We start from the raw sequence: 21,924 nt of genomic DNA, 5'->3' as shown, positions 1-21,924 counted from the left end.
GGAGCTGTGCCTGGGCCACGCTGTTTTCAGGGACGAAAGGAAGCTGCTTTTGCTACTCCAGTTCTCTGGAGGTAAAAGCAGAAGCCACTGTCACGTGAGAGCCTGGGAACACGGGAGAGCCGGATTCCGGGCAATAGGGGCCCCCACCTCCCCTGGGCCGGGCTGGGCCCGAGGTCAGCGCACGGACACGCGGCGCGCCTTGCCTCCCTCCACGCTCCTCTCCCCACGGGCCTGCGTGCTGTGCACTTGAGAACAAAAGGTCATACGGGAGGAAGGGGCCTTCAGGGCCCAGCCTGCCTGGGGAAACGAGGGGGGAATAGTGATCTCTTAGTCCATCCACCTCCATTTTCTCCACGCAAATAGACTCAGACGCACTCGGGTCTCTCCTGGGTGCCGGTGTGAGGCCCAGGAAGGGCAGCCGGGGACCTGGGAGCGAGGCGTTGGGGTTCAAAGGCTTGTCCAGGCCCCGGCTCTGCTGGCAGGGCTCCCGCGGCACCAAGGCGGATTTCCGAGTTTCCAGAATGGCTGGGACTTCCAGTCCAGGAGCAGCGCTGGGTGCCCTCCCATGGAGCCTTTCAAGTGCACAGACGCAGTCTGGAAGGGTTTCCTTCCAAAAAAGAAATTCTGCCTTTCCTCGTGCTTTCTTTCCTTTCTTCTCCCTCCCTCCCTCTCTTCTTTCCTTCCTTTCTTCCTTTTTTGAAAGTAGTCTTTGAAAAGATCTCTCGCCCCAAACTATTTTTCTGTCCTCTGTATAAGCAGAGGTCGCTCATGTGAATAGGGTCCCAGACCCATGTCATTCTGTACCATAACGATATCGCACTCAAGCGCACCACGCGACGTTTTAGGCGAAATGTTCACATTAGAACTATAAACGGCCACACCCCCGGGGCTACCCTGCCCACCCCGCGCCAGCAGGCCCTCCTCTGCCACACCCTGCGTAGCAGAGAGAGGCTAAACCGGGAGGCATTTTCAAAAACTCTTGGCCGAAACCAGAACAGGACATGTCCCAAATGCTAAACCCGTCCTTTCACGGCTCTCGCTGCAGAGCGGCGGCTCCGACCGAGGCTAAGAAGAGCCCAGCCGGGACACAGGAGGCCCACACCCTGTACAGCCAGGGTGGGGCCTGCGGGGCAGCTGCTGGGCCGCCCCCAGCCTGCGCTCCCCGGCCCGGCCCTGGGCCCCGGCCCGCGCCCTCCGCACGGGGCCCACCCCACCCCATGGCACCTTGCACAGCGCCCGCGGCCAGGCAGGAACAGGCCCTTTGAGATCTGGGTGTGCTTTACACTATTCCTGTTTCTGCTTGAATTCGCACTTCCATCCTGCACCCCGCCCCTGACAGAATTTCATCTTAACTGTTAAGGCAACTTCTCAGACAAATTGCCAAAAAACGGAAATCGGCCGATTTGAAAGGTAGAGGTCATCCTGACTGAGGGACAGAAGGAAAACATAAGTTTTTTAAACAGTTAGCATTCGGGAGGCCTGCATAAGACGTCATGAGGCATGCAAAGCGGGAGAAAGGGGGCAGGAAGAATATTTGAACAAAGAATCTCCAGAAAATTCCCAGATTGGATGAAAAGCGTTAATCTGCACACCCAAGAAGCTCAACAAACTCCACTTCAGATAAGCTCAGAGAAACCCACGCCTATGCGCATCATAAACTGTCAAAGCCAAAAACAAAGAGAGAACCTTGTGAAGGAGAGAGAGGTGACTCACCGCCTACAAGGCATCCTCAGCAAGGCTAACAGCAAATGCTCGTCAGAAGCTCTGCAGGGCAGAAGGCGAGGCACCGCGTGTTTAAAATCCTGAAGAAGAGTGTCGACCAACAATTCTGTAACCAGCAAAACTAACCCTCAAGAATGAAGGAGAAAGGAGTCCATTTCCAGAAACACAAAAGCTGCGGGATTTCACTCATAGCAGAAACGTAGTATAGACCAGCCTTGTCGGAAATGCTAAAGGGAGACCTTCAGGTTGAAATGAAATGACACTGGACAGTAACTTGAAGCCATAGAAAAAATAACAATAAAGAAGATTGGCAAAGGTCATTGCGTAAGTAAAGATAAAAGACGGTATGAGTGTACTTTCGTTTATAACTTTCCTCCCATGTTATTTAAAAGACAACTGCATAAAGCAACAACTCTAAGCCTGTGTGGATGAGCCTGCGCACACGTGAAGATGTGGTTTGCACGGCACGGACAGCAGAGGAGAACACGGGCTGCACGCCGTCTCATAGAGCCTGCGTCAGAGTCGGCGTCTTCCGTCAGCGAGCCAGTGGGTGCTGGCAAAGCCGGGGTGGGACCTTTGCTCTGTCAGCTCTCAGAACCAGTCCTCTGATGCCATTTACAAAGTCACTGGTTGGCCCTGGCTGACGTGGCTCTGTGGCCGCCGGCCTGTGAACCATAGGGTCACCGGTTCGATTCCCAGTCAGGGCACCTGCCTGGGTTGCAGGCCAGGTCCCCAGGAGGGCGCGCGTGAGAGGCAGCCACACATTGATGTTTCTTTCCCTCTCTTTCTCCCTCCCTTCCCCTCTCTAAAAATAAACAAAATCTTTAAAACTTAAAAGAAGTCACTGGTCACAGTTTACCGACTCAACAATCTTACCTTTAGCCCAAAGTTATCGCCTTGCAAACCACACCCTGTACTAGTCCTACCGTAGAGGCGGTGATGTTCCACCCTGTTCATCCCAGGGCCTCCGTAAACTAATTACTAAAATCCTGCAGCCCTCCAGAAATCCAGCAAGAATAGGTGTAATTTTGATTTCATTCACACCAGGTGGCTATTGCTGTATTGGCTGTTTTTTTCTTTTTTCTTTTCTTTTCTTTTTCTTTCTTTCTTTCTTTCTTTTTTTTTTTTTTTTTTTTTGACAGTCTAAGGGAAAAGCGGCCAGTGCCCCTGACTACAGAGGCAGGCATGGCATGTTTTAAAAACCTGTGTGTCGCACCGGCTGGAAATGGCGGCCACAGAGACCTTCTGCTGGGCCCCTTCCAGAGGGCAGGGCAGGTCTGTCCGCGGGGCGATTTCCCTCCTTGTCGCAGGTCCCAGTGAAGGGGGCCGCCCTGTTCTGCAGCTTCCCCAGCCCCCGTAGCAAGGGACCCTCAGTGTGGCGCCTGCAGCCAGGAGATGCCCTGGAGCGGCGGGAGGCGGCCGGGGCCTGGCAGAGCCTCCTGGCGGAGGTCCTGCCGGAGGTGGGCGTCGCCCTTTGCCACATGGAAAGCGGAACACCACGAAAAATGAGGTCCCCTTCGTCCTAGCAGCCTGGTTGTGGCATTCTGTGGTTTGAGACGTTTTATGTATTGTTATAGGCAAAGTTACCCAAAGATAAGATTATTTCTGGTTCTGTGGGGATTTTTGCCTTCTTTTTCTTCCTTGATTCCAACCGCTCTTCATAGTTTCAATTCCTCTCTCCTGCTTTGTTCTCCTTTCTGTTTCTGGTCATTTTACCCCTAATTATTTCACATTCTTTTCTGCCTGAGAAACACTCATGAATGCTGCTCTTTCAGGCACCGCGGGAAACATTTTAAATGCGTGTATAAGTGACTGCGCGCGTGTTATGCTGAAAATATGAAAATCGACACGGTCATTATTATCATTTTCTGGTGTGAGGATTCAGGTTATAATGCTCAGCTCTTTATTAATCGTGAACTTTTTTGCATGGTTTGCTGTTTAAAAAATAATAATTTGCCATCTGCGAAGTGCTCAGAGGAAGACAATGTCGCCCAGCGTGAGCTTTCGTTCCACCCGAGGACAAGCTTCACATCTTTCTCTCCCTCTTCTGGGGGCTTTCATTACACAGGGCCCCAAGCTGGGGGCTTAAATGACAGAAATGTATGACATCACAGTCCTGGATGCTGGAGTCCAAGGTCCAGGTGTGGGCCGGACTGGCTCCTTCTGCGGGGGAGAAAGAGGGGTTCCCGACGCACCCCGGCGCCTGCCGGCTGGCTGGCCAGGTCCGTCTGTCTGTCTCCGTTTTCCTGTGGTGTCTCCCGGCCTCCAGCCTCCGTCTGGGGGGGACGAGGCACGTTGGATGAGGAGCCCAGCACACCCCGCGGGACCTCACCTTCACCAATTACATCATGGCCTTATATCCCAGCCGTCCCACCCTGAGGGCCCCGAGGTCAGGGCGTGGACGCAGGACCTCGCTCCACAGTCCCCTCATCGCGAGCAAACGGCCGCGCAGGTTAGGCCGGCTCGCTGGCTGGGAGCGGCTGGGGGCTCGGAGGCGGGGTGGCCGGCAGCGGTGAGGACCCCCGGGGCCCACGGGGACGCCAGGGTGGCCCGATGCCCCGCAGCCACCCCGGGGCTGTTTCTCCGGGAGCGGCCAGGAGCGTTGGCGCTAGTCCAAGCTGCGCCCCGTATCTGTGCGTGCCCGGGCCTTCGCCTGTAAATGGGACCCCTCTCCGCCCCGGGGGCTGTGAGGCGTAAAGGACGAGGACGAAGGGTGAGAGGTGCCGGGCCGCCCGATGGGGACGCTGTCCTCTGTCCCGGCCACGACCCGGCTGCCCACGCAGGGGCCCGCGGGTTTGCGTACGGTACAAAACACACAACGTAAACCGTCCCTCTTCATGTTTAAGCCTACGTGGCAGCATTGACAACGTCGGGCACGTCGTTGTACAAGAAAGCTCTGGCGTCTAGGACTTTCTGCTCTGGCCGGACTGAAACGCTTGCCGGCGGAACAAATCCCCGTGCCCCCTCCCCCGGCCCGGCGACCACCTGTCTGCTCTCCGTCTCTGGGGCCCTGGCTGCTTCGGATGCTTCGCACAGCGGGGTCACACGGTGTTTGTCTTTCTTGTCGCTGGCTAGTTCACGTGGCATAGTATCCTCAAGGTCCATCACGTTATAGCGCGTGGGGGTCCCCTTCTTTTTTAAGGTTGTTTGCATGCCCCGCATTCCGTCTGTCCATTCACCCACTGGCGGGCGCTTCGGCGGCTGCTGGACCCCGACCGTTGTGAACGATGCCGCAGTGCGCCTGGCGGGACAGTGTCCATTCAAGACCTTGTTTGTAACCCTTTCGGATGAACACCCAGGTGCGGAATTGGCGGGTCGCATCATAGCTGTAGTTTTAATTTTTCGAGGAAGCTCCATACTGCTTTCCACAGTGGCTGCACCATCGTACCATTCCGGCCCCTTGCAGGTTGTTTAATTTAGGTAATTACCTAAGATCCTCGACCAGAAACGTCACCTGAGCGCATCAGGGTGAAGGGGGTTGGGGGCGGGGAGTGAGGGAGATTTAGAAGAAGGCTTCGGTCCCGGCCCGTTGCCGGGGGGCGGGGGGGGCTGCATTTCTCAAGTGGGGGAGGGGCATGACCGGCGTTTGGGGCGGAACAGTTCTTCCTCTTGAGCCACACCCCCGCGTGGCAGGAAGGTTACCAAGACATGGATGCCAGTAATACCCCCGTCATTGCGCAAGCCCAAGCACCCACACGTTCCCAAACTCCCCCCTGTCGGCGGGGGGCGGTCCCAGCCCTAGCAGCTGGAGGTGGGAGGCCCTGCCAGGCCAGGCGAGGTGTGCTCAGTGGGGACCCCCCAGCCACCAGCGCCGTGGGGGCGGGGAGCCGGCCGCCTCAGGCTGGGCTTCTGCAGCCCTGCACCTCGCCCTCTCCCGGGGGGACCTGGTGTCAACGCAAGGGCACACGTGGGGGGACAGGTTCTCCGCCCGCAGAGTCGCCCCAGGAGGCTCTCCAGAAGCCCTCGCTCAGACAAAGCGCTGCCAGCGCGCCCCTGTCAGACGGTACCAAGTCTGAGCTCTGAGGACGCCGAGCGCCGCGGGGGCGGCGGGGGGCAGGCGGCAAGGAGGCCCCGTCCCCGCCGCTGCGCCTGCGGGCGGGGCGGCCGCTGCGGAGGACAGCTTCTCAGACCAGCTGACATTCTCTTGCCATTCGGCCCGGCAGCTGCGCTCCTTGGTGTCGACCCAAACGGCTTGAAACCTTATGTCCACAGAAAAACCTGCACATGTACATTTATAGCAGCTTCACTCGTATTTCGCAAGACTTGGAAGCAACCAAGACGCCCTTCAGTGGCTGATGGGTACACTGTGGAGCATCCAGACAATAGAGCGGTGTCCGCTATCAAGCTGTGGAAAGAGATGGAGGAACCTTAAACGCATAGTGCAGAGTGAAAGAAGCCAACCTGGACAGGCGACATACTATGCGATCCCAACATTATGACATCCTGGGAAAGGCAAGACGATGGAGACAGGAAAACTGCCAGGCGCCTGGGGGGTGTGAGTAGGCAGAGGGCAGGGCTTCCAGCTGGTAAAGCTGCCTTGTTCGATACCACAGTGGTGGGTACACGACGTTACATAATTGTCAAAACTCGTAGAATTAGCACCGCCGAGAACAAGCCCTACGCCAAACTGCGGACTCGGGGTCGGATGGCGTGTCACTGTAGGCTCATCAGCGGTAACGGAGGTCCCCCTCTGATGGGGACGATGACCATGGGGGAGGCTACACAGGTTGGGAGGGGGACAGCGGTATATGGGAAACCTCTGTGCCCTCCTCGCATTTCTGCTGTGAATCCAAGACGGATCTAAAAATACACTCTATTGAAATATATCAACTGATCACAACAACCTCCTCAGTAAACAAAGCTGCCAGAAGGAAGCACCTTGGGTCCAAGCTCCCAGCCAGCCTCCCCATTTGCATCTTCTGAGCCTCTGACCTTCTGGGAGGTTTGAGGACACAGCAGAGCGCCTGGGAAACCCGCCGAAGCAGGTGCAACGTCACCTGAGGTCTGCGTTCAAACAGCCAGGCAGAGCTCAGCGCCCGGGGAGCTGGCCGCCGCGATGCCGCCGCGATGCCGCCGCGGCGGGACCCACGCACGCACGCACACAGGAGCCCCTCTGGAAGGAGCCACCCGTTGCCTTACACTTTCTCCTGTTCCCTTTAGCAATAAAGGCTGAAAAAGCAGACGGGGAAAATATTGTGAGACGGACGTTGTCTGACCGAACTAGTGATCCATGGATGGGCCGTGGATTTAACGGACCCCATAAGAGCCTAGATGCTTGTTACACCTGCTTTTGTCAAGTTCTGAGTCCCACGTGCAAGGAGTTTGCACCGGACAAGAGCGATGGTTGCTAAGCGCAGGGAGAGCCAGGTCTAGGGTGGCCTTGCCCCTGTCAGCTGAATTGTCCCTGAAGCAAACCCCGGACAGCAGAAACGCAAGCCCTTCCCTTTCAACATGACTCATTGTATTCAGATTCACACAACAGTTAAAAGCACAGCTTCCTCTTTCAGGAACTATGAAAGCTGTGGCTTTGACCTAGAATTCATTGCACTCAGACTTGGAGCCGTATCTGCAGGGAGATCCTGCCAGCTCCGCGGTCCCTTCCAGGAAATTCCTTCCTGGCCGGCAGGGAACAACCCCACCTGGTACGTGGGCTTCAAAAGGCTCCGGCAACCCATTCATATGAATGAAGCCGCTCTCTGGGGCTGAGGCGGAAGCTGCCCCCAACCCCCCCCCCCCCGGGGCTTAGGCAACAGGGAAGGAAGCCGCCCAGGGCAGTGTGACAGCTGAGACGCCACCGCTGCTGCCAGGACCACTGGCCCCTGCCCACCGCGCGTGGACCACGCTCTCCAAGATGCAGTCTCCGGACCCCGAGGAGTTCCTGGTCGATGAGGAGGATGACATTTTTGGAGAAGGTAAACACGTCTTTCTGGCAGGAGCCATGCCGATGCACTGGAAACTCCTGTCCAGTTTGCGCACGGACTTGAGGACCTGGCTTACGTTCTGGCTGGGCCGGTGGCGGCGGCGGGTGTCCCTGGAGGCCCCAAGGGACCCAGGCACAGCAGCGGGCACCAGGGAGGGGGACCGCGCCCCCGCGCACTTTTCTATGCCATGACGAGATCAGGTTGAGTTTAGCTTGGAAAATAGAATGGACTCTCCCCTCCTCCTCTCCCGCGCTCTCATCAGCCCCGCGAGGGAGGCCCACAGCGGCAGGCGCGCAGGGGGCCGGGGCGGTTCTCACGGACCCCGCTGCGTTGGCCTGCACCGCCCACCCTGCCCACTCAGGATCTTTCCCTCGCCCTTCCCCGGACCCCAGCCCTCCCTGCCTCCCCCCTGCTTTTCCACGCCAGGTGTGCAGCCGCGATGCCCACCAGCGCTCGGCCGACTTTCCCTTCCTCCGTCGCTGCTTTCCACACATAGGCTCAGGGACCGGGCTGTGGCCACAGGCTTGTCATTTTCCATGGAAATCTAGTCATCTGCCACCGTCACCTTCAAATGCTGCCTGGGACACTGGCCCATAGGCCAGGGCTTTGGGGAGCCGTCGGAATAAACGGTGTTCTGGACTGAGCGACCTCCTCAGTTTGGTTGTTTTCCCTAAGGAACCGTATCTAGGAATTTTTCAGAAACTCCATCGGGTAACTTCTAAAGAGCACTAATACGTTTTGGGGGATTACCCAGGTATGCTAGTTCGTTGAAGGACATTTCAAGGGCACCGGACACCTATTAAGACCCTCGCGCGGCCTAACGTCGGGGATGTCTGTCTTTCCGCTGTTCTGTCCTGGCCTCAGAGACGGTTCCGACCCTGACTGGGCTTCAGACCACAGCTCAGCCTAGTTTGCAAACTATCTGCCGGGGCTCCGTGTTGCTCAGGTCTGAGCCTCTGTGGTTTGACCTCAGGGCCTGTTGTTCTACTTGCAGGTGTTTTCTCTGGTGATACCTACTTAGGCGTTTCCTCCCTTCTTGACTTAAAAAATGGTCACACCCAGGACTCGGAGCCTGGATTGGACGAGCTGGCAATTCGGCCCCAGCCGCACCGGCCTCGGTCGGTGCTAACGAGCGCCACCTACAGGCCGGCGCTCGCAGCGCGGGTGCGGGCCCCGCCCCGCAGGGGTCAGGCGGCGCAGGGCGGGGGTGCCAGCCCAGCGCCTCTGCCGGGCACCCAGGGCTTTAAGGCCATAAGGGCATCGCGAGCTTTAAGGTTTGAACCTCAGCAGGCACCGTACGGAGCCAAACTGCGGGGCAGCCAAGATTCAGATTCAAATTCTCATAGGGCGCCGTCTTATGCAGCTTATTTACCTGGCTCACCCTCCGCGTCCTTGGTGGTGGGGCGGGGCAGCAGCCCCTCGGGCCGCACAGACACGTCCCGACGCGCTTCCTGACGTTGTGGGACGTGCTGCCTGCTTCCCAGACTGCCTGTCTCATTTAACTAGATCTCCAAGGATTAGAGAGGGGATCCTGCGTGCCTGTGCGTGGTCTCCGCGTCGTGGCGCACGTTGGCCAGCGCGGTGGAGGTCTGTCCGAGGCGCCGCATCCCGCGCCAGCTCCGGGTGCGGTCGCTGACCAGAGCGCCTCCCTGGGGTCCCCCGGCCCAGGCTTGGCCGCCTCCTCCTGCCGTGCCTCGGTTTACCCCCTTGTCACCAGAGCACACGCCGCGCAGGTGCGCAGGTTCTGTCGTCACAGGGATCGCGCCCTGCCCAGCGCCCAGGACGCTCTGCGTCACCACTAGCTGCCGCTCTGTGCACAAGGCAGCTCAGAAAACAGTCGGAAAGAGACGCGTGCAGATTCAGTACAGTTTTTCGACGTGTCTGGTTCACCGAGTCTATTCAAGAGAGGACCTTTTACAGAATTTGAGCTGGGAAGCAGCTTTTGGGAGGTGTGCCACCGTGGGAGCGGCCCTGGGGAGGGGGTCGGGGGCTCCCGCCAGCCGCTCAACCTCCCTGGGCCTCGTTTTCCACCGACACACAGGCTCGGGCTCATGTCCCCTAAGGTCTGGTCCCAAGCCGCAGCTCTGTCCCCACATGGCCGGCTGCCTGCGCCTGGGAGCCTCCCGGCGCGCAGGTGCCAGCCGGCGGCCAGCCCACCTCGCCGCCTGAGAGCGCAAAACGTTTTGGGTACAAGAGTTCCCTTAACACAAAGAAAACTGCCGAGGACCTTGTTGCCACGGCAACCGTGTTTCCTTGTAACGGACACATCTTTAAAGGACTCTTTCCCCCTAAAGGAACGCAGATTTAGAATGGAGGCCCATTTGGTTAATGGTAAAAATAAATTCATTTAGATGTATGGACCCCATAAAGATCTGGGGAGGAAAAAACATGAGTCCTGCCCACAAATATATATATTTTTATCTGCCTTCCTAAGATCCTGTTTGCTTCAGCTACTGTGTTCTGCGGTTAAAGAGAATGTTAAGGGTCACAGAGCGGAGAGGCGCTGGTGCTGGGGGTGGCTCTGCTCCCGCTGCTGCCGGATGCTGGCATGTGGTTAGGGAGGGGCCCCCGCCTCCCGCCGCCAGAAACCCGGCGCTGGCTGCCCCCCGCCCCGTCCCTGTGCCCCCCCCATTTCCCCCGCTCTCTCTCTCTGTCACACACACACACACACATGCTTGCTTTCCAAGCAACACCAACAGCATCGCCTTTGTGCCCGGCAGAAGACAGTGACTGCTCGGAGGGCTACCTTTCCGGGGGGCGTGACGGGCCTGCTCGCCAGGGTCCTGAGAAACCAGGAAGCGGGGACTAGAGGAGCCTGTGTCACTGTTGTTTCAGACCCGTCAAATGCAAGAGCTTCCATCTGCTTTCTCCCTGGGCCTCCCGGCCGGCCAGGCTAGCAGCGCAGGTCAGCCGCACTGGCTGCAGGGTAGTAATGGTGCCGATCACTGTAACAATCTGGAGGAGGAGGAGGAGGAAGAGGAGGGAAAAGAGTGCCCGGAGCAGTGGAGGCCCTGGGCCAGCCTCCAAGAACAGAGCAGGGGCCGTGCGTGGGAGGGAACGTCCCGGGAGGAGGGGGGGGTCTTTCGGGGGTTCAGCCGCCAGAATCGCGCGCTGGCCCAAGTTCAAGCTGCCGTGAGTGCTTCCTCCCTCAGAGCCGAGTCCCCGCTGCCTCCGTTGCTGGCTCTGCTCGGCAACCCGTGGTCCAGCGCCATGGTCAGAATAACAGCACCACGAGCTCACACTCGTCGGTGCAAAGTGTTTCTCAGGCCCCTCTCTTCCCTGAACACTCACATACCTTTTAAGATCTCACTTCTGGAAAGACCACAGAGGCCTGAGACGCCGGGCCAGACCGTCCGCTGCTCCCCAGAGCTGGGACAGCACGGGACAACCCTTCTGTCCTGCGCTCCCGCCTGCGGGCGAGCTGTTCCTGCCTCCCCAGAGAAGAGCGTGCCCCCGTGGAGGCGGCCCGGCAAAGGAAGTCCCCTCCGCGGTTGCTCTTAGACCAACGGATGCTCGTAGGCCAACAGGTGTTGGGGCAAAAAGGCCACTCAGGTTGAACGAAACCTCTCTCCTGTCCCCAGGCCAAGTGTGACAATCAGTAGTGTTTCCCATTATTCGCCTTAGAGCGAGCACGGAATTTGCGAGAGGCGTCCGGAAAAGAAGCGTAAGCAAAGCCGTGGCCACGTCCTGTCTTCCTGTGTTGACTGCCTAGGAAGGCAAGGGAGATTTTTTAAAAAATAGGTGAACAATGATACACTCTGCTGTAGCCTGGCGTGTTTTGATGTTGTTTACTGAATCACAGTCAGCCGTGCCAAAATCAAAAGGAAGAAAGAAGAAAGCAAGATTAGATTAAGTTTAGGTTTTGTACGAAACCAATAAATCCTGCAAGTTCAGAGTGGTTGAGTCATAGCCTCCGGAAAAAGTATGAAACGTAGAGGCCCCTCGGCGACAGAGAGTTGGAGCTTTTTGCTTGATTAGGCCCCATCTCCTGTCGTGTGAATCACGTAACCGTCACTCAGCTACGCCGGACCTTTCTCAAAAACGTCCCTGCCGGGGTCTCCGGGGACCGGAGAAACGGGATTAGGGGGCAGGGAGAGGCTGCCCTGGTTTCCTGGGGTGGGAGAAGTTGGTCCCTCTTTGCTTTCACGGTTTGCCACGGCTGCCTGGAACAATGTCCCCCGGATTCCCGGACAAAAGCGAGGCTGGCAGCCGTCCTCCGTCCGCTCTTTGTCACAGGGCCTGGGAGCTGGCGCAGCCCCCGGCCCCGTCCCCGCAGTAACTCGCGCCGGCGCGGCCTCGGCCCTGGAGGCCTGGAGGGCAGGCCCTCCCGGGGGCCTGGGGGGGGGGCCCTGCTGCCGCTGCCAAGGAGCCAGGTCCCCTGAGGGGCCCGCACTGAAATAGCACATGGCCCTGCAGCTACGCGGACCCTCAGCCTCCAGCCCGCCCCAGGGACGGCACGGTCACCGGCTCAGATCGGCCAAGGCCAGCGGGGGCCCGCTGTCACAAACACAACACATCAAGCGCTCGCTCAGTGCCTCCCCGAGCCGCCAGCCATGTTCCTAGGACGGGACGCAACAGGCTGGCCTTGTCGCCCGCGGGCCTGGAGCGGAACAGCCAAAGCGTGTGCCTGCCCACAGTCCGTGCGGCAGAGCGATGTTTCTAAAGAAAAAGAAATGGGTGGCGGTTGTGAGGGAAGGAGTGAGACCCGCCGGGAGCGCTGCCCCGCTTCCTAGAGAGAGGGCAGGTCGCAGGTCCGCTCAGCCAGGCAGCTGCTCGTCTCGGTGGCCACGCCTCCCACGGTGGGCAGCGCTCGCAGGGGTCGGCGGGGCCGCCCCCCCTTGGCTGTGGGGGCGCTGGACGCCGCCGGCCGATCGCTGGCCGGACGGCTGGGGTGCTCAGCGAAGATGTTTACAATTCGGTTGATCTCAGAACAGGTTTTAAAGATGGAAAAGGTACTAGATGAGTGCAACTGAAATGACTATTCAAGTTCCAGAAGAAAGGCAGGAAAGAGTTGGAAAGGACAAAAAAAAAGATGACTGGTCCTCGCAAGTAAAAACGGAGAGAAGAAAATGAACCCCCAAATGCAGGTGCCGGTGGGGTCCCGGACACGCGGGCACTTTCTCGACAGTCAGTGCGTCCTATCCGGGCTGTGCGGGGGCTGGGAAGGGCTGTGCCCGGGGCTCGGGGAGGCTGAGGACCCCACACCACCCTGCAGGGCGGGGGAGGGGCTGTCCGGGGTCGGTCGCACTCAGCCCTCGTGGGAGACAAGCCAGGTCGTTGAAATGGAAAAGCACTTCTCTCTGTGCTGTGCGGAGAGGCCTCAGTCCCCTCAGTCCCCTAGAATCACCCTTCAAGAAAAAAAGAACAACCTACTTGATCGTGTTTGGATCATGTTTAAGAGAAAGACTTTGGGCTACGCTGCAAAAGCAATCAAGAGGCGGGCCGAACGGCCGGGTTTACTCCGTAAGAAATTAATGATTTACACGATTGCCATTCTGTCACGTGCGGAAGTTCCCACGCGTTTCCCTGCCTCTGCCTGCTCACCAAGGGCTTCGGGCAGGAGACGCGTAAAGATCAGCGATGGGTCCTCGTAAGGGAAAAGTTTGGGACCCTAAAATATAAAAGGAAGGGAAATGTGAACTATTGGAGGGGGAAGGTTTCCGCTCTCCCAGTTGAGGGAGCGAGAAAACAGTGTGTCAACATTTGCAGAGATGCTCTCTAGCAGGTAACCCAGTGACCAGAGGAAAGGGCTTGGGAGTCTCATCTGCTGTGTCGTGAGGCTGAACCCTCGGAAACAATCATTTCTAAACCAGATAAAGAGGAGGAAGGACACGTCACTGCCTTCTGGAAACCGGCGAGGTTAGGGGCACACCTTTCCCCGCCGAGTTTCCCTTCTTGGGTCGCGGGGAGTAAAAGTTTAAATATTTACACTGTACAACTCAAACAGCCCGTCCCTCCCCCGTCTTGACTTCATTCTCAACTGTCCATTCCGTGTGAGAAGCACTAGGCCAAGACGCTGGGGGGAAGCCACGTGGCTTTCAGACCACACGTTGAGTCGGCTGGCTGAGTAGGCGCGTGCCATTCCGTGTTCCGGCCAAATTCGCGTCCAGGGCACGGGGGGGGGGAGGGGACGGGAAAGCATTGTCTAGGGTGGGTTCTTCCTCTCGTTCCAACAGCCCCATGGACCGATAGGATGGTGTGCGAAGAACAGCAAGTCAGAGTCAAAGGTGCAGGTGTGATTTGCGGAAGGGGCTCTTAACCGCTTTCCGATAAATGACTTGGCGCGAAGTGAGCCAAAGGGTCCCCCTCTGTGTCCACTTTTACGCGAAACGGTGCCAAGGACGCCTTTGGGGTGGGGCGTGTCTCTGCCCCCCCAGGAATCTCCGTTGGCATCTTGAAATGCTAAAAAATAAAGAGGAATTTTCCATCTTAATATGACGCTTCTTCAGAACACGTTGCAGTTCTGAACGGTCTGCGCGCCGCGACCCGCGTGAAATCCCGGGCGCAGGCTCCGCCCGCAGCCTCGGCAGAGGGCCACGCCCCCCCTGCCGCGCTGCCAGGCGCCGCGCTGGGCACAGCCGCATCCTGGAGCCGCCGCTCTTTCTCCGCCTTTGACTCTGGCAGGTGGTGGCGGCGGGGCTGATACAACGGTGCTGATGGCGGTGACGATGGCGAGGGTGCTGAGGGTGGTGCCGATGGTGGCGGTGACGAGGATAGTGATGATGATGGTGGCGGTGACGATGGGGATGGCGGGGATGTGATGAAGACCATGACTGTGGTGACGTTCATCCCCTGGAAAGTCGCCGTGAAGTTAAAGGAGACAACGCCTGGGACAACGGAAGGCGCTGGAGGCCTTCCTATGTAGGTGGCGGCGGCTCTGCCTCCGTGACTTTCTCCGCGGTCCCCGCCCCCTGTGTCTCTGCCGTCCCCTCTTCGGCCCCGGCCTCGGTTAACAGGGACGCAGCCGGGGAGGGCGGGCTACCGGGCCGGCGCCCTGCCGTGGCGCGCCGGCTCGGGGACTCACAGGCCGGCCGCTGCCGGTCCCCGGCAGCCGCCCGCGCGGGGCTCAGAACAACCCCACCGCTTGGCACGGAGGTGACTTCCAGTCGGTCTTCACCGCCCTCGCCAATCTGCCTCCCTCCCGAAATCCTCTGAGGATGAGAGAGCCGTGTGGAGGGCAGCCGTCTTCCCGGGACAAGGCCGCTGCCTGCGCCGGGGCGCGGGAGGTGAGAGCGGTTACTTTAGCAGCGACCGTACCAACGGAAGCGCCCCTGTTCCCGGGGAAATAGTTCCTCGCAGTAAACACACGACAGTTACGGCTGCCCCCTCTATACTTGTTAAAATGTTTCTAACATAAAGATAACACACCCTAAAATTTGAATTCTACATACTTTACACCATTTCAGGACTGTAGTTAATCATTAAGAGTTTAGCCCTGACCGGTGTGGCTCAGTCGGGTGGAGCACCGTCCTGTGAACCAGGTCACGGGCTTGTTCCTGGTCAGGGCACGTGCAGGTTCGGTTCGTGGTCGGGGTGCGTGCGAGAGGCAGCTGACGGATGTTTCCCTGCCGCGTCGATGTTTCTCTCCTCCTTCCCCCGCTAAAAATCCGTAAGCGTGTCCTTGGGTGAGGATTAAAAAAGTTAGGATTTCAAATGAAACCTTCGCAATGTCCCCTCTGGTGGTGTTTTGTTTTTACTTCCAATTGCTTTTTAAATATTTTCAACAGTAAAGGAAATCATGATACGCCGTGTGCGTGTGTTGGTGTGTCAACATATTAATGTGCACCCACGCGTACGGGAGGCCAGACGTTACCTCCGCTGCTCAAAACTCCAGGGAGCAGAGCACCGGCGAGTAGGGTCAGCTGGCTGGGAACCGAGCGGCAAACACGTACTGAGCGCTGGGCAGGAGCACTGCTGACCGGGGCACCGGGCTGGGCAGTTAGGCGGCAGCCAGGACTGGGAAGGGAGGACCCTCGGGAGCGAAGGGACAGAAGACGCATCCTCTCACTTGCTCAGAGGGGACTGTCGGATGTGGGCCCTGTGCTGGGCTCCGTCTGTTCAGCCCTTGGGATCCGCAGCGAAACCACACAGCTCCAGCCCTTGAGAAGCTGTATTGCGGTGCAGGGAGACAGCAGCCACACAAGAGAAACCAGGGCATGTCAGGTGGGGAGACGTGTTCCGGGGAAGAGTTCGGTGCGTGGGAGACGCAGAGCGCCGCGGTCAGGGCAGGCTTTGGTGGTGAGCGCCCAGAGGCCTGAAGGACCGCAGGTCTGACCTGGACGAGTGGGGGGAAGGTTCCAGAAGGAGCCAGGGGCCAGTGCGATAGCAGCGTGATGTGAGCACACAGGGAGCGGAAGAAGATGAGATCCGAGAGGCCTCGGGGGGTCCAGGGCTTGGGAAGCCTTACAGGCCATTGTAAGAATTTTGAGTTTTGCTCTGTGGGAGTCATGGGTGGGCGTTGAGCAAAGTGACATAATTTGGTTTGCTTTTCAAAAAGAGCATTCTGACTGTTGTCTTGGAAACAAAGATGAGGCATCGAGGCAAATGCAGGTAGGCCGGTTGGGAGGCTGTTGCAACCCTGCAGAAGCAAGAGCGGGGGCCCCCCCAGGCCTGGCACTAATGGGGGGCCTGCGGGAGGGTCGGCCTCGGGGCGGGGCGGGGTGGGGTAGGGTGACAGGGCCTCAGTTGGGGACAATGAAGCCTGTGGTGTACCTATAAATAGTGGATGCCTTCACGAAATCCCATGCCAAGTGCCCAGAATAGTGGGCACTCAGGAGGTGTCGGGCGAAATGTCGATGATAAAGCAGCATATATGAAAATCCGTCATAGATTTCACTCCAGCTTCTGGGGACCGGGCTATATAACCTACGCAGGCTGTTCCGTAAAGTGGGGAGCTCCAGGATGGAACGCAAGCTGCTCCCAAACACAGAGGGGGCGTTAGCAGAAAGGCCGGGGGGGTGGCTGGGCCGGGCTTGCGGAGGAGAGCATGTCCGCCCGCCCTCCCCGTCCCGTGCATGGCTGGGCGTTGGGCGCTACACTCGCCAGGGTACAAGGCTCGCGCGCCTTGCCCTGTTGCCCCAAAGCTGCATGTCACGGGGCCTCAGCTGGCAGAGACCGCGGAGGTCTTCCTCTGTCTCCCTCGGAGAAGGCAAGCGGGGCCTCAGCCTGGTCGCTACCGCCCCCCGCCCCGCCCCTTCCCGTCCCCGGGCGCGGGTCTCCCTCGGTCACGCAGCCGCTCAGCGGCCGAGAACCAGCAGGCGGCACGTCGCTCTGGTTTCAAGTCAAGCCCCCCAGCGATGCCTTCCATCACGTCTCTTATTTCTAATCCCCGGGGAAAACCGCCCTCCCTCCTGTAAGCCGGTGTCTCGTATGCTCAGAAACCACTAATGGGACCGGTGACACCCCGGTAACTGTCCGAACAGTTACCAAACATTTGCATTCCGCCGGGCGCGTGAGCTGAAGCTGCGCCCTCGCCGGCAAGGGACCAGGCGCTCTGCGTGCCGAGCAGGCCGCCGTCGGCCAGCTGGGACCTGAAGGGCCGGGGCACGTGGCCCACAGCCATCGGACAGGAGCCCCTCCCTCCCGAGTGGCCCCAGGGCCCAGAGGCTGGTGCCTGCAGCGGGGGAGCACCGTCCCCGCTCCCTGCTCCCTGCTCCTGGGGGCAGAGCCGGAGCCCAGTTATCTTCCCCGGGGGGAGCCCCTTGAGACTGGCCGAGGGAGCAACCGGGGAAGCCTGAGCCGTGTGTCCCCAGGCCTGTGTCGGCCTCTTCCTGCGGCCGCCGTGAGAACCTCCCAGGCTTCGGGGACAGACGTCCCCGGGGGGCGGCTGGGAGAGGCCGCTCTCTGCTGACCCGCTGCAGCCGCAGCCCTGGTGCTCGTCGCTGCGGCTGTGAGACGGTCGCCGCCGCGCCCCTGTGCCAAGGACGGATTCTGAGCACGACAGCTGATAACACTTCGGGGGTGGGAGCCACGTCGTCACTGTCGACGCGGTGGTGACGCGGCAGCCTCCCCGCCGGCCGCCTGGTCACAGAGGTGACAGCGCCCTGCCCCGCGGTCACGGCCGCTCTCCCGGCCGCCGGGGACGGGGACGAGCGAGCGCTGCTGCCTGTGAGCAGACGAGGGCAGAGCGGGCCGGGCCGGGTCAGGTTTCCCCTCCCACCTCCGCAGGGAGGCTCTGCGGGGCTCAGGGGCGATCTGGTCTCCAGTCCCCAATTTGGCATAAAACGCACGATGTGGGGGCAGGGTCGGCTGTGAAGGGGTGACTGAGGAAGCGCAGAGGCAGGCGCCAGGCCCCCAAGCGAGCAGGGACTCGATTGGTCTCCAGGCCCCGCAGAGGACCCGCGCCTTCTCAGCATGCAGGAGCGGCCGCAGCCCTCGGCCCGGGGGAGCGGGGGGGGGGGGCGGGGGGTAAGGGCCTCCATCTGGGGGCCCTGGGGCAGGAGGGCCTCCGCCGCGGCCCCTTAAACACCTGGCTGTTCTCTGTCCCTCTCTCTGGCTTTGTTTGGATAGTAGCAACCCTTCGTTCAGCCTCCCAGAGCCGGTTTTGACATGAACTGCACTCCAAAACAATGTCTGCAGAGACTGGGAAGACTCACCACCCGCCGCAAAGCTCAAAGTGGCATTTAACTGCGGAAGTTCCCCCTCCGCTAACTCGTCCTAAACCCCCGCCGCCGAGGCCACGGCCCGGCTTTGGGCACGAGGCAGGGAGCGAGCTCTGGAAAGGCTTTTGCACAGCTGGAGGCAGTGAGAGGGAAAGCAATTCAATGGACAGGTTCTGTGTAGCAACAGCTCTGGCCGAAGACGGAAAGAAACAGAAATAATTAACGGAGCTACCTAAGGAAGAAATATTTTAAGAGTGGGGCTGACTGGATAAAAGTAGACTTCCCGTTTTCCCCAATAATTAGGAGGCGGGTATGAGGGCGCCAGTCAGGGCCTTGCTCCTGGTAGGGTAACTCACGGAACGGTGGCTCACACGCGATGACGCACGAAGCTGAGCGGGCAGGTGGGGACCCGGTCCGGCCTGCGCCACTGCCGGGCCCAGAGCGGGGGAGAGGTCGTGAGAACCGCGCGGGGGCAGGGCTGTGGCGCGGGTGCCTGGAGGGACACCACCGGCCCCGCGAGACCTCCCCGGGGAAGCCTCCGGGCTTCCTTCCCTCTCCCTGTCTCCCTGGGGGCTTCCCAGAGGTTGGTGTGGTCCCTACGGGGAGCCCCCAGGGCTGGGAGCAGGAGAGAGACGGGGCGGGGGGGGGGCAGGCAAGGACAGGAACGGGCCTCGAATCAGCTCGGAGGAACTTACAGACAAACCTCTCCTCCTGCGTTTCCCCCGGGGACGGGAGACAGGAGAAGGGGCCAATTGTGAAGGGAACATCCGTGCAGACCCTGAGCACTGCATTTACATGTAGCTACTGATAGTTCCGACGGCCTCTACATTCACTTTGAATTATTTCGTACTTATTTTAATGTCTTTTTTGATAAGAGTGACTCAGTGAAATGTATGCTGTTTCCTTTCCGCTTTACGGGATTCAGAGCTACAGGAATTAGTAAACCTACGTTCTGCCCAATGCTTGTCAGTCTAGGTTGGAGGCTCCCACAATGAGCCCTGAGGACCCCCGAGGCTTCCCAGGATCCTCTCTGGGGTGCCCGGGGTCCTCGAGGATTTGTTAAAAATACAAAGGGGTTTAATCTAGATTTGTTATATGTAACCTAAAACATGTAACATAGAAAATGGCCAGTCTCGATTCTGTTACTGTGTCGTGGGTCTTGGCCAAAAATTGAGAACTGCTGGTCTGAACTACATGTTGCAGAAAACGGCCTCTGCGTGTAACTTACCCGCAATGCGCGAGAACCCGGCCTCAGGCTCGGGCGGCAGCGGGACTGTCTGTCGGCCGCCTGCGGGGCACGTTCTGCGCGGGCGGCCACACTCTTCCAGCCGCGCAGCCTCCGGGCCCCTCGGGGGGGACGCTGGGGCGGGGGCTGGGGGGGTGGCGCGGGGCTCCGGATCGGGCCAAGGCTCCCGAGCCGCCTTTCCTGGGTGTGGGCCGCGCGCGCTTCACGCTGTGCAGGCAGATACGCGAGGACGGCGGGACGACAGGGCCCCAGACGGCCGCCCCCCGGGGGGCTTATCTCCAGTGCCAGACGCGGGCGAGGCAAAGGGGCCCCGCTCCCCGCGGCTCGGAGCCCTGGGCGAGGCCGGGCCGGCCCTGGCACGCGGGCCGCGTCCTTCCGCGGGCGCAGCTCCGAGGCCTGAAGCGCCGCTTCCGAAGAACAGAGGGCGGGGCGGCGGGGGCGTGGGCCCGCCCCCGTCGCTGGTCCCGTGGGCAGCAGTGACGGACCGGCCCCGCCCTCGCTGTCGCAGGGGTTACGGGGCCGAAGACGCACTGAGCACAGCCCTGGCGTCAGGGAGGATGACGAGGAGGGCACCAGACGGGAGGGGCAGGAGGAAGGCGTGAGAGGGGCCCGTGTCCGGGGGACCCGGGACTCCCAGGTGTCGTGAAAGGGACGCTGCGTGAACAGAGCTCCCCAGGCCCGGCCGGTTCTCAGGGCCGGACGCCCGGGACGGCGCAGCGTGAAGCACGTTCTCGGCAGGGGCCCCGCGGGCGCGGCGACAGGCAACCGTGCGAGGCGGCAGGAAGCCCGGCGATCACGCGGCCCAGACCGCCCCGCCCAGGCGAGGACAGCGCGGCCGCGCGGCCGGGACCGCCGGGGTCTTCGGCCAGCGGAGCCCAAGTCTCAACGCCAAGTCCAAGCCTCTCCCTGCGCTGCCCCTGGACGCCGAGCCCCGCAGGACGCGCTCGGGTTGGCCCGGCGCAGGCTCCCAGCGCCGCACCGGAGAGCGGGGCAGGGGCTGGGTTTTACCGCCTTCCCAGCACGGCCCTTACACACGTCATCAGTTAGAACGTCAAAAAGATACGGAGAGGGGATCGGTCAGCGCAGGTGGAGAAGGAGGTGGGGGCGCCCTGCGGGGCAGGAGTGGAAGGGGCTTAGGATGGGCGCCCGCGGCCTCCAGGGGGCGGCGCGGAGCAGAGGAGGGCTTTCCAGGCGCCGGCGTTAGAGCTGCGTCGGCGTGGATACTCCGCCTCGTAGTAATGAAAAGAGGCCATGGCTTGCCTCACCCTGGACCGGTCACCCAGACCAACAGGGAAAGCCAGGAGGCGCGGCCTCCCGGGCAGAAGGAACCAGCAGACACGGCACTGGGTGGGGATCCCGCGGACCTCCCGCCCACTCAGGGCTCCCGCCTGCCTTGGCTGGGGCCCTCCGCGGGTGCTCTGAGTTCTGCATTAACGTCCGCAGCTCTGCCTCAGGAGAGGTGGTGGCCGCACCTCGCGTGCCCTTCCGATCCCTGGCGGGTTCCCTGGCATTGACTGGGAGCCCAAGGAATAATTCTGCCTCCTAACCCCGAACTGGCTTCCCCGACTCCCAGGAGCCACGGGCAGGATACGCTTCCGCTGTAGAAGGAAACCGCGTTCAGTGCCGCTGAGGTTCACGAGGTCTGTTTTGTGTAGCAGAAATACCCAGAGACCCGAGGCACCCGCAGGGCCCCCTTCCATGACCCCCACCTGGCCTTCAGGGCCGTCCTCGCCGCCAGGCTCCGCGGACGGTCATCTTGCTTGTACCGCGGGTTGTTTTTAACTGACACCGACCTCCGGGCAGTGCCGGGCGGGGTCACCCGTGTTACGGTGTCCCTTCGGGAGGACCAGTTCTTTCAAAGCGCGAAAGGGCCACGCGAGGTCTCTCACCAGCAGGCTGTCTCCAGGGTCCGACAAGCTCTGGCCCTGCCATTCCCCGGGGTGTGGTCCCAAGGGCCCAGCCCACACATCTCTGACAGTTTTGGTCGGGGAATTTGGGGGACAGAAGGGCCCTGTTTTGGCAACAGGAGGGACAGAGAGCCAGGTGAAGGGCACCCGAACTGAGAGCGGAGAGACGGGGAGGAATGTACCCCCCAGGGCCTCAGCGGGGCAGCGATTTGAGAGGCAGCGTGGAGACATCTGGACGCAGCGCCAGGAGACCTTGGTTCTGCTGCAGACCTTTTATTTGGTTATGGGACCTTGGACGTGACCCTGAACTTCCCTGGGATTTGAGCCAGACAATCTGGCAAAGGTTGTGTCAAGCTGGTGCGACCGGACCCCTAGGGACAGACCGTGCTGAGAACTATGGGGTACCAGCGCCCAGGACAGATCCCGCGACCAGGAGCTCCCGATCCAACGAGGGGAGCAGGCGGGCCTTCACCTCCCATAGTCCACGTGCTCCCGAGGGAGAAGGTCCCGGGGGGCCCAGGTGACTG

The 21,924-nt window shown here is 60.2% G+C and overlaps 1 protein-coding gene across 1 annotated transcript in view; it reads left to right on the top strand.

The window, feature by feature from the left end:
* Nucleotides 1–7,511: 7,511 nt before the first annotated feature.
* RIPOR2 (RHO family interacting cell polarization regulator 2) overlaps nucleotides 7,512–21,924 on the top strand; it is a 76,759-nt gene continuing 62,346 nt past the window's right edge. The window contains exon 1 of the mRNA XM_054565040.1: nucleotides 7,512–7,634. Within this exon, the coding sequence (XP_054421015.1) occupies nucleotides 7,574–7,634 (61 nt within the window). The 5' untranslated portion in view covers nucleotides 7,512–7,573. The remainder of the gene's footprint in view (nucleotides 7,635–21,924) is intronic.

Source organism: Pteronotus mesoamericanus, unplaced genomic scaffold (assembly GCF_021234165.1).
Source record: "Pteronotus mesoamericanus isolate MK-2021 breed Mesoamerican mustached bat unplaced genomic scaffold, CSHL_Meso_final scaffold_99, whole genome shotgun sequence".
NCBI lineage: Eukaryota > Metazoa > Chordata > Mammalia > Chiroptera > Mormoopidae > Pteronotus > Pteronotus mesoamericanus.
Note: the sequence above shows the minus strand (reverse complement) of the source record. Positions and strands in the feature narration are given on the sequence as shown.